Genomic DNA, 14699 nt, shown 5'->3' on the forward strand with positions numbered 1-14699 from the left:
GCAAGCAAAAAAACCAAGAGTTAAAATAAAAATTTTACAAGATGCAAAGGAAAGAGGTGGCTTGGGATTACCAAATTTTAAAACCTATTTTTCTGCCTGCTGCTTGATGTGGATGAAGGAATGGGTGATGTTGAAAAATAGAAGACTTTTAGAACTAGAACGACATGAATTGAGATACCGGTGGCATGGTTATTTGTGGTACGATAAAACAAAAGTGAATGTAGATTTTAATAATCACTATTTAAGAAGGGCTGTATTAAGAATTTGGAATAAATATAAATCAAGTTTCTATCAAAAAATGCCACGTTGGATATCTTCACAAGAAGCAATGCATAGAAGAGAATTTGATAGTACGCATAAATGGTAAGATATAATGATTTACTGGAACTGTCACAAGGGGAATATAAGTTAAAATCAAGGGAAAGCTTATTGGAAGAAGGTCATGTATGTCAGTGGTTTTCATACTTGCAACTTAAAGAAAGGTTTAAAATAGATGAGAAAAAGGGTGGATTTAAACGAACAGAATCTGAGTTTTAAACAGCACTGTGTACAAATGATGAACATGTTATTGCTAAACTGTATAAATTACTGTTAAGGTATGAGACAGAGGATGAACAAGTAAAAGATTGTATGATAAAACAGGCACAAAATGTTGGTCATAATATATCAATGGAAGAGTGAGAAAATATGTGGGGAAAAGATTTAAAATTTACTTTATGTACAAATCTTAAAGAGAATTTTTATAAGATGATGTATAGATGGTATATGTCACTGTTTAAATTTCTAAAATGTATAAAGGTGTTTCTGGAAAATGTTAGAAATGTGAAGATTTCGAGGGAACATTTTATAATTTATGGTGGACTTGTAAAAAAGCTAAAACATTTTGGACACGAAAACAGTCTTTAGCTCAAAGAATATTAAAGACTACTATAGAACTAAAGTCAGAAACTTTTTTATTGGCTCCAACAGATAAACACGTAAAAGAGAAGGGGGGAACCCTCTTTCTCTACATGACAATGGCTGCAAAGTTATTGTATGCACAAATGTGGAAGAATGAAACAATACCAACTGTGAGCGAGTGGATCATGAAAATGATGGAACTGGCAGAGATGGCAAAACTTACTGTTATAATTAAAGGAGGGTCAACAACTAAATTTATGTTAGATTGGAAACCTTTTATAGAATCTGTACATTAAAAAAACGAAGATCATGGCATCTGGCCCCATCACTTCCTGGCATATAGAAGGGGAAGAAATGGAAGCAGTAACAGATTTTATTTTCTTGGGCTCCAAGATCACCGCAGATGGTGACTGCAGCCATGAAATTAAAAGACGCTTGCTCCTTGGGAGGAAAGCTATGGCAAACCTAGACAGCATAGTAAGAAGCAGAGACATCACCTTGCCGACAAAGGTCCGTATAATCAGAGCTATGGTTTTCCCAGTAGTAACGAGATTGGACTATAAGGCTGAGCGCCGAAGAATTGATGCCTTCGAACTGTGCTGCTGGAGAAGACTCTTACGAGTCCCCTGGACTGCAAGGAGGTCAAATCAGTCCATCCTAAAGGAAATCAACCCTGAGTGCTCATTGGAAGGACAGATACTGGAGCTGAAGCTCAAATATTTTGGCCACCTAATGCAAAGAGAAAACTCCCTGGAAAAGACCCTGATGCTGGGAAAGACCGAAGGCAAAAGGAGAAGGGGACAGCAGAGGATGAGATGGCTAGATAGCATCACCGATGCAATGAATATGGACTTGAGCACACTCTGGGAGAGAGCGGAGGACAGGAAGGCCTGGTGTGCTGTGGTCCATGGAGTCACAAAGAGTCAGACATGACTTAATAACTGAACAACAACAGCAACAAGAAATAGAGAAAAACGATATCTACGTATGTGGATTTTGAACTTTGAGACGGTTGATTTTCTTTTTTCTGTTGTTAAAATTGGGAGAAAGGAGATAATATCTGTGAACTCAATGTATGATATACAACTAAGACAAGAACTAGAGAATAATAATAATAAGCATAAGGGGAGCCAAAGGTAGATATCTTACAACCTTAAGAGACATTTTAGTGTATGTGTATTGTTGTTGTGTTTCCATTGTTGTTGGGTTTTGTTTTTCTTTTTAAAAAGAAAAAAAAAAGAAAAGGCACGTAAAGAATGCAATGCCCGCTCCAGCAGGGCACGCTGTTCATCCATTTAGTTTCCAAAGGCAATACAAGCAGTCATACCCTGTCTTTCATGACATTAGTACCAGACACGCACCCCCGAGGCAGTTCCTGGGTTTACATTCGAACAAAGCACTCTTCCTTAATGGAGTATTGCCTACAACTATGTTTCATATGTGCAGAAAACCTGGGATACAGTCCATCCGAAGTAGGATGCCTGCAAGTCCTGTTGATTTCAACAGCAGAGACATAAGCAGGTGCTTAACTCTGTGTCAATCTGGTTGGGTCAGGTGTCTATTATTTGACATATTCCGCACTTGGTTGTTGCACCCTTTTAGGAGGGGATCTTGACTTCTAGTAGCTACTGAACTTGGTCTCACAAAGGCCACCCTTGGAGGGATATGTTTAAATTACAAACATCAGTAAAATCCCTTTACACATGCAAAGCAGAAAGCAAAAATCGCCCCCTCTTGACCATTCTCTAAACCAGGGGTGGGGAACCTGCGGCCTAATTTCATGTGGCCCTCTGCAAGCCATCAGTTCAGACCTCTAGCAAGAAAGATCTGTTCCTCCCCTGAGAGCTCACTGGATGGGGACAAAGAGGGTGAGAGAAAGGAACAGAAGAGGTGGTCCTGCCCACTTTGGCTCTGGCCCCACTCACAGACACATTCAGCCCTGCCCACCTCCAGCACGTCGCCCCCGACAACTTATGCCCAAGGAAATGCAGCCCTCAACGCAAAAAAGGTCCCCCCTTGCTCTAAACAACACCATGACACACAATCATACCTTGAATTTATACACAGTGCATTTCCCATAGGGTTCAAAGCATTTACACAGATTCTCGTGAAGATCCTTACTACAGTCCAGTTAAAATAGGCTAGTATCAGTACCCTCATATCGCAGATGGCAGAGAAGAGGTCGAGAGAACAGAGAACTTGCCCGAAGTCACCACGAGAGTTGGTGGCACTCACATTTCAGGACCAAAGCAGAAATTACTTTAAATCTGTGTCTAGCACTGGGGCAGGGAACCTCATGACTGGGTCCCAATCCCTCCCTCCCTCCCTCCCTCCCTCTGGGGGTCCCAATCCTGCCCTCTGGTCTCCAGGTGACCACACCTCCTCTCTTCAGCTCCACCCCTTCCCCCTAACCACTGATGGTTTGATCATTTCTTGGCTTTTGTGCAGTTCTTTCCCCATTCTAAAAGGTTGAAATGTCTCTCCTAAGGAGTTAGTTACGGGCAGAAAGAGCTTCAAGCTAAATGATGCTGGGCTTTTTTATTTTCTTAAAAACAGCTTAGGGGAGGGGGTGATTTAGATGGCAGCACTAGTGCTGCGGGAGGGGTGGTTAATTCTTCTCTGCAGTGCTTCTTTCCAGAGTTGAAATTGTCCCTTGCATCTGCCGACAGCCCCGCTAGGCAAAAAAAAGACAGACACAATACAGATAGCCATCTTTTCCCCCTCACCTGGGCTAAATAGCAGCATGTGTATGGCAGGGAGAGATTGTGGTTCGAGAATTGGAATGATTGCGGGGCGGGAGGGGAGGAGAGAAAGAGAAGGAAAGGATAATGCCTTCCCAGGACTCTCGCTCCAATCTAAATTTACCCGTCTCCCATGGCTGCTTTGAAGCAAAGAAAATGAGACCGGAGAGGTCCGATTACAGATCTCCCTAGTTTCTACTAGTTTGGTCGTCAGTGGCTAAACTAGGATTATTAACAGCACAAATACATTTCAAAATGGGCAGAGTTTGTGTTCCAGCACAGAAATGCAATGGGTGGGGGAGGAGGGACAAAATGGTCCATCCATCCCTCTTCTGCCAATCCGCTTGCTCCTCGCATGCACAGAAATCCTTGTCACCTGTGGCGACCAGGCAAGCTGTTTTAAATATGAAGCTGATCTAAGCCAGCAGCCATCACCACTCATCAGGGGCGTTGCCCTGGCCCTGAATCTATTTACCAGGGGCCCCAGGCTTTTCCCCAGAACCCTGGTGCCAATGGAAGGTTTCTCCCTCGCTTTAATTGCCATGCAAGGGGCAATTTTCAAGGGGGATTGCAGCTGGGAATGAGAGAGTTAACCCTCCACGCCCCACATGCTACATTACCCCCTCAAAATTCCCCCACCCTGCATAGCATTTAAGCTTTGAAAAAACCCTTCCATTGGAAGCCTTTTCCCTCCCAGCTTCATTGCATGGGGGGTATGCTTGAAAGGGCTCATCAATATCCCCACCAGCCATCTTTTTTTGTGCATTTTTTCACACCTGTTCACAGCCATTGCACATCAGTAGTAAGCGGTGGAAGCTCATGGTTCCGATTTCAGTGGCGCTGTGAATCCTTTCTGGGTTTCAGTCAGAACAAGCCAGAACTCTAAGGGAGCTATCCAAGGTGCTGAGCCAATTTGGGGGAGAGTACTCAGAAGCCTGGATAGCTCCTTTAGAGTTCTGGCTGCTTCTGACTGAAACCCAGAAAGGATTCACAGCCCCACTGAAATCGGAGCCACCAGCCTCCACTTATAGAAACTGAAGAGGAACTAGTGATTTAGGAAAATCTCTGTGTGTGTGCAAATCAATTAAGTTCCTTTATTTGGTGTGATTTGGCTGGCTTTGCCTTCTTTGAAATTTGAATCATTCCTAGTATTTCTAAGCTTGCATATATAGACATACATTAGCAAATGTACATTTTATGCAGATGTGTGTCTTATGGGCCTGGGCCCCAAATCCTTTAAGTACCTAGTGACGTCCCTGCCCCACCTTACTCCATCTGCACCTCTGACACATTTAATGTCTAAGGGCTAAGCTACATGCTACATTAAATGCATATTGTGCAGCTGATCCTAACATTTTATTTACTGTAAATGTGCATGGCCCTGATCTGGATCGGGACCACCACTTGTGGGTAGGGGAGCTAAATCTTCCCACCCAGCTGCTTTCTCCACTTAAATTCCCTCCCCCACAGGGGCTAAAGAAAGAAACCTTCACTGGCACCAATTGAGGGTTGTTGTTTTTCTTAGACCCCACACTGGGGTGGGGGTGGGGTGGGCAGAGGGGCGAGTTTAGGAGGATGGAAAGGTTTAACACCCCCACCCAGTAGTCTGGATCCAGATTGATGCCCTGCACGCTTACACTCAAATGTTTTAAAAGTCAGGTTCAGCTACACGAAGCACATTGAACTGAGCGTGTCGTTCAGCCCTAAGAAGTTCCACGCAACAGCAATTTACCTTTCTCGTCCCCCACGTTCATGGCCCACTCTTTCTGGGAGCAGTACTTATCGATGCAGTCCAAAACGCTCTCGGGGTCCCCTTTGATGGCATTGTAAGACACAGAGTTTAAGATCCTTTGCTCTTTGCTCTGGTCCATGACAAAGTTGGTGATCTTCTCTAGGACAATTTCGTTCCAGAAGATGGTTGCATGGGCGTTGTTCCTGACCAGCACAAACAAGGCCACCATGAAAAGAATCGAGCCCACACCCACTGACACAAGGATGGTCAGTATCCAGTTTTCCAGCATCTGCAATAACAGAGAGACAAAAGCAGGCTATCTGTTAAGGTGGCACCAGACAGAGGGAGAGAAAGGCAGCCTCCTGTCCAGATTTTAAGGTAGAATGTGCCTAAAACAAGGTCCCAAACAAGGATATACAGGGAGCCTCTAGGGAAGGCATAGGCAACCTGGTGCCCTCCAGGGGTTTTGGACTACAGATTCCATCAGCCCCAGCTACCATGGCCAATGGGCAGGGATGATGGGAACTGTGGTTCAAAACATCTGGAGGGCATCAGGTTGCTCTAAGGCCTGCAAGCCTGAGGAATGATCTTATGAGCAGAGCACAAATATACCTTTACTCATGAGGAGTCCTTATTCCTCTGGTGGGCACTTCTGCATCTGGCAGCCAGCCAAGCCTGCACCTTCAGATGCTTGCACTTCCTGGGGCTAGATAGCTACTCAGCACCTGCCTCCAAGTCTGAGAGGGGGATATATCTTGAAGGGTAGGGTTGACAGGTCTCCCGCCCAAGAGTCCAGAATCCTTCCAGTCTGCCTCAAGGTCCCTCAGCACAGGCAGCTCCTCCATGATATTCAGCTTGGGGGGCTCCAAGTCATCCTCCAAAGAGGAGCCCTTCAAAGGGGGCAGGACATACTATGTGACCATCTTCCCCTATTAAATGTAGAGGCACCACCCTGTACCTTGAACAAGGCAAAGGTTCCCACCAACTGGCAGAACGGCGTATGGGAGGGCCATCTCCTAAACCAGCTTTCCCCAACCTGGTGCCCTCCAGATTATTTGGACTACAGCTCCCATCATCCCAGGCCAGCATGGCCAATGGTCAGGGATGCTGGGTTCTGCAGCCCAAAACATCTGGAGAGAACCAAGTTGGAGATGGCTGTCCTACTCCAAATTACTGTGTGATGCCACTTTGGCTCTCCCTGTTCCATGCTAATGGGAGTGAACCATTCCATCTGCATTTCGCAGATTGTCAAGTGCCCTTTGTTCCATTGTCCACTCGTTGACAGAATTGGATTTTTTCCAATTTCCCCAATTTGTGCAAATCCGCATTTGTACAAATTTGCACCTGCGAAAATGCGCAAATCCCCCCAAAATGTGCAAATCCCCCTCCCAATACACGTTTTCATGCTTTAACCTATGGGAGAAATGCACAGTTTTGGCTGGTGTTCTTTTAGTGTATGTATTTTTCTATGATTACATTTGCTTACAATTCTGGAAAGTAAAACAACAACAACAAAAGTCCACAAGTCCATGGAATCCATGCGACTCGGGAAAGCCTGTCAGCTGCAGAATCCACAGGTCAGATTCATAGAAATCCAAAAGTCATTTGATTCCATTGCAGATTTCTCCGACATCCCTAATCACCAGTGACGTCACAGGCTCTTCCTAATAGATACTTGCAACAGGTACATGAGCATGTATTGCAGCAGCGCTGGCTGCGCCACTATGCGCCAACTTCCTAGCACCTTTCCCAAGGCAGTGCTTCCCAGCGCTACAGGAATCTGCAATGCCACATTTGATGAGGATTTTTTTTTAAAAAAATGGACCACGTAGACTTCAGCCATTGAAAGCTCTGCTCTACGTCACCGTCTACGCCTCTTTGAAAAGTATGTACACACCAGCCATTGTTGGATTCACTCCAAAGACACGCTCATTCCCCATTCATGGCAGATCATTACTTATTTCCTCCCTGTTCCCCCAGCCCAGCACCAGTATGAAACAAACAGCGCTATTTTACAGAGAGTGCTGAACGTTTCATTGCCACATATTGCACCTGATTTGTCCTGGACACAGGCTCAGTGGTACGGCATTTGGTTTGCATGAAAAACACCCCGGGCTCAATCCCCGGCAACTCCAGGTAGGGCTAGGAAAGAATCCTGCCTGACTCCCTGGAGAGCTGTTAACAGCCAGTGTGGACAACCCTAAGCTTCATGGATCAATTGACTGAATCAGAATAAAACAGTTATGTGTTTGATATATTGTGTTCACTGGGAAGATGTGTACAGAGAAGTCCTCCTTGGCACAGCACAGCAAAGGGCGGGATTTGCTACTGCAGGATGTGGTGAGGGCCGCCAACTTGGCTTACCTTTGTGAAGGTTTGAGGCCTACAGAGGCAAAGGGGAAAAAATGGTCAGGCTTATTGCTCTGGATTTGGGGGCAGGGGGGAGTTGGTATCCCTGAGGAGTAGTTTCATTTCCCCGGTTAAGTTTCACTTCTTCAGTTTTGAAGCAGTACTTTCAGTTTGGGGGGGGGGGGTTATATAAAGAGAGCAAGACAGCCAGTAAAAAGCAGAGTAAGGGAGACCAGAGACTGAAGGGAGCAGGAAGAACCAGCCTGGAGAAGTCTTAAGTACAGCTGGGGTAAAGCTATACTTTTTATTTTACACCTCTTATTTTCTCTTAATATGTTTTATATCACTCAGGTCTATTGTGTAAATACCTTTAGTTGTGATTAGCTTGCTTTAATTTACCAGTAAACTGTTGAGGTTAAACCCTGTGTCTAGAGTGTCAATCACCCCACATCTACAGCTTAAACCCCATGCTATTGGAAAGGGGAAGGTAAAAGAAAGAAGATGGAACTCTTAAGGAGGCAAGAGAGCCTTAAGGAATTGCTCAGGGGATCCAGGTAAAAAAGACGATTGGACAAATTCATGGAGAAGAAGGCTATCAGTGGCTACTAGTCCTGGTAGCTATATGCTACATCCAGTGTGAGAGGCAGTATGCCTCTGTATACCAGTTACTGGGGAACATAACCAGGAGGATGCTATTGCACTCATATCTTCTTTGTTGGCTTCCCATTCGGGCAGCTGCTTGGACACTGTGGGAACAGAATGCTGGACAAGATGGACCTTGGTCTGACCCAGCAGGGCTGTTCTTATGAGTTAGAAGCCACTGACACATCCCATCCCCTTCCAGTAGGGATGTCAGAGAATTCCGCCACGGATCTCGGTGAAATCCCCGGTGAAATCCATGGGGGAACGAAGCCCCCGCCCCCCCAACCCATGAAAGGCACGCGAAACGGAGCACTTACCTGCTGCTGTCCGCGCTGACTTGCGAATGGCAGCCGCCCTGCGGCCGCCATTCACTTCTTCATCATAGCCATGATAGGCTACGTAAATACTTATGTAGCCTATCACGGCTAACACAGGGACGCCTTTTGCGTCCCTGCAGAGGCCGTGATAGGCTACGTAAGAATTTATGTAGCCTATCACGGCAAGCTAAAAAAAAGCAAACAGCATACACAAACGGCGGCGGCTACGGCGGCCGCCATTTGCATTACCTTTTTTTCGCTGTTTTAGCCTACATAAATATTTACGTAAGCTATTACGGCGAAAAAAAGGGAACGCAAATAGCGTAGTGGGCGCTATTTGCGTTCCTTTTTTTCGCTGTAATACCTTACGTAAATATTTACATAGGCTAAAACGGCGGGGGAAAAAGGAACGCAAATGGCGCCCACTATGCTATTTGCATTCCCCTTTTTTTTCGCCGTAATAGCTTACGTAAATATTTATGTAGGCTAAAACAGCGAAAAAAGGGAACGTAAATGGCGGCCACTGTAGCCGCAGCCATTTGCGTACGCTGGTGTGTTTTTTTCCTGTAGGCTGCCCAGCGGCCGAATGTCCGGCTGTGGGCGGCCCCGGCTGGAGGCTCCGCGGAATCTCTGAGGAGTGGAGCCGGCTGGGTTAGGATTTTGGGGGGAGGTGCGGAGCGCCTCCCCCCCACCGCGAGTCACCCCATCAAAAAGGTAAGTGACTTTCGTACATCCCTACTTCCAGTTAAAGCTGCCTTTCCCAATCAGGCGCCATGGGAATATTTTGGACTACAAGCTGTGCTGGCTGGGGATGATGGGGCTTGTAGTCCAAAACATCCCAAGGATACCAGGTGGGGGAAGGCAGAGCTAATGGGAGGAAGCGACAGGATGTGTATGTGTAGGGAGGGAGCGAAGGAACAAAAGAAGCACTTTGGGTATAGAGAGACAGAGCAGAGAAGAAATCGAGCTGAACACAGGAAACATTTCAGGGTGAGAGATGACAGTTCTACTGCATAACAGTTGTGAGCATTCCATTTGCCTCCACTTATGCTCTGCTCTGCACATGTATATATATTTGTAGATAAAGCAGATATTTCAAAAATGCCACAAATAAACCTCCAGAAAACCACAGATCATTGGTGGAGCACCTGCACTATGGAAAACTGCTCTGCAGAAAACAAGTTCATAATGTTCATGTTCATAACATGGTTCCAGGTTAACTGAAGGATCATCACCTCCCATATGTACCTGCCTGGACCCTAAGATTGTCTTCAGGGGTCCTTCTCCGGGAGCCCCTAGCAAAGGAAGTGAGGCGGATTGCTACCAGGAAGAGGGCCTTTTCTTCTGTGGCACCCTGGCTGTGGAATGAGCTCCCAAGAGAGTTTCGCCTGGCACCTACGCTGTACTGTTCCCAGCGCCAGGTGAATACCTTGTTATTTTCCCAGCATTTTAGCATTGCAGCCTTTTAACATTGCTGTTTTAAAATCTGTTACTGTATTTTAAATATCTGCATTGCTGCTAGGTTTTATTCTGCTTGTATTTTTATACTGTACTTTTAAGCTTTTATATTTTATACTTTTTTATTCTGTACTTTGTTGTTTTAGAGTCTGTGAACCACCCAGAGAGCTTCGGCTATTGGGTGGTATAGAAATGTAATAAATAAATAAATAAACAAACAAACAAACACATAAATAAGAACATGTTCATAAGAACATCAAAAGAGCCCTGCTAGGTCAGACCAAGAGAAATCAAGACCAGCATTCTATTCCCACAGTGTCCAACCAGCTGCCCAATGGAAAGCCCACAAGGAGGACATGCCTCCCACCCATGTTCCCCAGCAACTGGTATACAGAGGCATACTGTCTGATACTGGTCACAAATCAGTAGCAGAGCACCTGCTTTGCATTTTTAAAAAATCTTTTTTAATTGCAATGCAACAGCAACAGTAGCAGCAGCAAAGAAAAGTGGGGGAATTCCTGTTTTAACACATATCAATATGCAGTAATCATTAACATGTTTGCTTTGCATGTGAAAGGTCCCAAGTTCAGTCCCTGACCTGACATCTGCAGTTAAATGGTCTGATAGGAGGTGATTGGAAAAACTCCTGTCTGAAATCCTGGACAGCTGCTAAGTAGAAAACGCTGGAGTAAAGGGACTGGTGGTCAACTCAGCAGAAGCTATGTCCACAAACCTGGAGAGTGCTTCCCCTGGAATTCCCCACCGCTCAGGAAAGTGGGGGGCATGTCACAACATGCTATAGTTAGCCTGATTCCATTCATAGACACACAGTATTCCCCCCACCCCATAACCACCAAAGCCTGCAAGAGAAACAGGTGACCTATAAATGCTCTATTTTAGGCGTTGAAGCCGTCCGTCCTTTAGCACTGACATGCAAGTTGCACGAGCTGCAAACCTGAACAATTTTCACTGTGATACAACGTTGGATGACGGGTAAGGGAACTTGCTGAAGGGGGATTTGGTAAAAACAAAGACATGCAACCTTGTTTCTTCCTCCTTCCCTCTTTATTTGTGAAGGCTGCTCAACAGAGAGCCAAAAGAGTCCTCTCCTCCATGGGGTCTACATTACAAAAGACACACACACACACACACTAACCTTGCCCACTATGCAGAAAAGCTAGAGACCATTCAACTCTGATCAGAGCTCAAACTCTGCTAGGACAGAGAACCACAGTGAAACCTACCAGTTTGTTTCTGCTTTCCCCAAAACCAAAGGTGGGTTAATATTTTTTCTTCAGTCCAAAAAGGAGAAAAATGGCACCATTCCCTTACCTTTCCTTATTGCAAGGAAGCCTGGGAGAGCCAAAGAAACTCTCTTTCACTCCAGCTAGGGAAGTCTAAGCCAAGTCCCGGCGCCCAGAGACAAAGAGAATCTAGGCATGAGAAATCCAGAGGTTGTTACAATAGAGCACATTGTAACTCCCAGTGACAGGCAGGGTTTTGCACATAGCTACAGTCATTGGAGGAGGTTGGGACTGTAAAAAAAAACAAAAACCCTAAGTGAAGATCCTATGCACACTTATTGTTCTAGCTATTGAAGACATTTACAGTGCAATCCTATCCCTGCCTCCTCAGAAGTAAGTCCTAGTGAAATCAATGAGACTTACTCCCACGTACAGATGTATAAGATTGCAACTTTATCTGTCCTTAATTTTTATTTTTTAATTTACAACATTTGTATAACACTCCATATCTAAAGCAGATTCTGGCGTGGTGAACATAATAGGTAAAATAGTAAAATGCTTAAAACACCATTATTCTTTAAAAAACAACAACCCCCAAACCAGAATGCCAATAAAAACCATGGCTGGTCAGTTAAGGAATGTTTCCTGGAATACAGCTGTTTTCAAGAGGTGCCAAAACCAACACAGTGCTGGTGCCTGTCTGACCTCCAGGGGCAGGGAGTTCCAAAGAAAGGGGGCCACTACACTGAAGGCTCTTCTCCGGGTGGACTCCAATCGTGCCATGAATCCATGTGGAACCACTGGGCACATGCTCTCTGATGACCTCAGTGACGAGGCAGGTTGGTAAGGGAGAGGGCACTCTCTCAGGTATCCTGGTCCCAAGTTGTTTAGGGCTTTACTCACTAGAACCGAAACTGTAAACATGGCCCGGTAGCAAATGGGCAGTCAGTGCAATTCCCTCAACAAAAGAGTTGCAAGCTGGAAAGGGGCTGCTCCCGACAACAGCTGAGCTGCTGCGTTCTGCACTAGCTCCAGCTTCCGGACCAGTCTTAAAAGCAGCCCCTAAGAGAGCACATTGCAGCAATCCAGCACTGAGGTTATTAGTGCCTGGACCACTGTGGCCAGGGTATCCCTGTCCAGGAGAGGCCGTAGTTGGAGAATCAGCTGAAGCTGGTAAAAGACACTCCAAGCCGCAGCGGCCACTTAGCCTCCAGCGACAGTGACGGATCCAGGACTACCCCCAAACTACAGACCTGATCTTTCAGAGGGAGTGCAACCCCATCCAGAACAGGCAATGAACCTATTATTGTTGTATTCAAGTACTGCTGCCCCATCTTTTGGTTCCACACAGCAGTGCTGTCAGGGTAGGCCTTTAGGAAAGATGTCTGGGACCCCACTAGGTAGAATGAACCGGAGGGGCCCCAAACGCAGCAGGGCTGGCTGACCACATTCTGAAGGAAGTGTAATCATGCAGATCACCATCTATGGCTGGTGGGGCGTGCTCCCTGTTGAGACCATTCAATCCAGGCAGGGAGGCCACTTACGAGTCGCCAAAAAAGAGGAAACGCATTGTCAAAGGAGGGACAAAAGAAGATATAGAGTTCCATCACATTGGCATGTGCTCATGTTTGAATGTATAGGAATGAATGTATTCCATGTTTAGGAAGAAGAACTACAATTTAAATAGAAAAACAGTCAATCTCACCATAATGGGGAAGAATGTGACCAGGTGTGCCTACAGCTCCGTCTGCCTTCCACGTGCTCTTCACTGTGGAGGGGCAACTTAGGGCACAATCCTATGCACGTTTAGACAGATAAAAGGCCTACAACTCCCAGCATGCCCCAGCCAGGATTGCTGGCTGGGGCATGCTGGGACTTGTAGGCCTTTTCTCGATCTAAACATGCATAGCATTGCGCCCTTATTGACTGATTTATGGAAAACATTTCTTGGCCGCCTTTCAGGGCAGAAGCCCACCCAAGGCAGCCTACAGCACGAAAAAACATAAAAGCAGTTAAACTATTAGAAAGCGATAAAAACATAAAAACAAAAACAACAATTAAAGTCAACAATAAAACCAGCAGCAGCAACAGCAACAACAGCAAACTTCAAGGCTCTCCCTTCCTAAGGGCGCAATCCTATGCATGTTTAGACAGGGACTTTTCTCCATCTAAACATGCATAGGATTGCGCCCTAAACTAACAATGCAATCCTCTACATGTCTACTTGGAAGTAAGTCACATTGAACTCAGTGGGCCTTACTCGCAGGTAAACAGATATAGGATTGCAGCCTAAAGGCACAATTCTATGCATGTTTAGGCAGAAAAAAGGCGTACAACTCCCAGCATTCCCCAGACAGCCATGCTGGGAGTTGTAGGACTTTCTTCTGTTTGAACATGCACAGTATTGTGCCCTTAAAGACAAAAAACCCTCAGAAGGAAGAAATGGGCCTTGAGTTGCCCTCCACAGTTAGCAGCACCTCAACGGCAGGCTGACCCTGTCAAATCACCTGGTCCCAGACTTCCCCACTCTGGTGAGATGGTTTGCATTCCTTTTTACATTAATTTTCAACTCTCCACTGAGACATAGAATCATAGGGTTGGAAGGGGCCTACGAGACCATCGAGTCCAGCCCCCTGCTCCATGCAGGAAGCCTGATTCCCAGGCAGTCTCCCAGCCAAGTACCAACCAGGGCTGACCCTGCTTAGCTTCTGAGAGTATGGTGGCTTTATGATTTGCCCCAATTCATCAGCATATGCAAATGTTATGCAAATCTTTGCCCTCTTTTTGGTGATGCATTTCCTCTTTTTGCAAGTGGCCACCTGAGCCTCTCAGGACACCTGTTGCACCTCTGCGGTGGGTGGAACATGGAACAGGGCATCCCCCAGAGACCCAAGTGTGTACTCGGATTCATTTATATCAGAGATGCCCAACCTTTTTGGCTTGGAAGGCTGCTTCAGGTGTCTGCTGGGGTGGGAGGGGTCGCACATATGTGCATACACACTCACATACAACTCACACACTGCAGCCCCCACCCTGCCCTAGGCAGCCGAAGCCAACCCAACTACAGAGGGGGAAAATGCTCTAGGGACAAGCTCTATAGTTCTTGCCATAGAAGTCTTATTCCTAGAGTGTCTCCAGAGCATTCTAGGAAGCCGGCAGGAACTTTTGAGCACTGCTTCCTAGGACACTCCAGGAATGCTCTAGTTTAGTGACTATTTTCTCTCCCCCCTTTAGCAGCAGCAAAGTAGATTGTTGTTCCATGTGTGCTAACTTGCATTAACTAATGTGCATTTGCACAAGTGGACATTAGCGGTAA

The 14699-nt window shown here is 45.9% G+C and overlaps 1 protein-coding gene across 8 annotated transcripts in view; it reads right to left on the reverse strand.

Annotated features, from left to right (window-relative positions):
* Window positions 1-14699, reverse strand: part of COMT (catechol-O-methyltransferase) — a 62509-nt gene that overhangs the window by 10097 nt on the left and 37713 nt on the right. For 5 of the 8 annotated variants that reach the window (XM_084820528.1, XM_084820526.1, XM_084820532.1 and 2 more), the window contains exon 2: window positions 5374-5662. In XM_084820528.1, coding sequence (XP_084676654.1) covers window positions 5374-5662 — 289 coding nt within the window. Of the gene's footprint in view, window positions 1-5373; window positions 5663-8681; window positions 8778-11383; window positions 11675-14699 lie in introns of those variants that run through there. The other 3 variants (XM_084820530.1, XM_084820531.1, XM_084820525.1) reach the window with 3 other exon arrangements.

This window comes from Heloderma suspectum, chromosome 13 (assembly GCF_057233095.1).
Source record: "Heloderma suspectum isolate Gila_16-S chromosome 13, 16-S_ref, whole genome shotgun sequence".
Lineage (NCBI taxonomy): Eukaryota > Metazoa > Chordata > Lepidosauria > Squamata > Helodermatidae > Heloderma > Heloderma suspectum.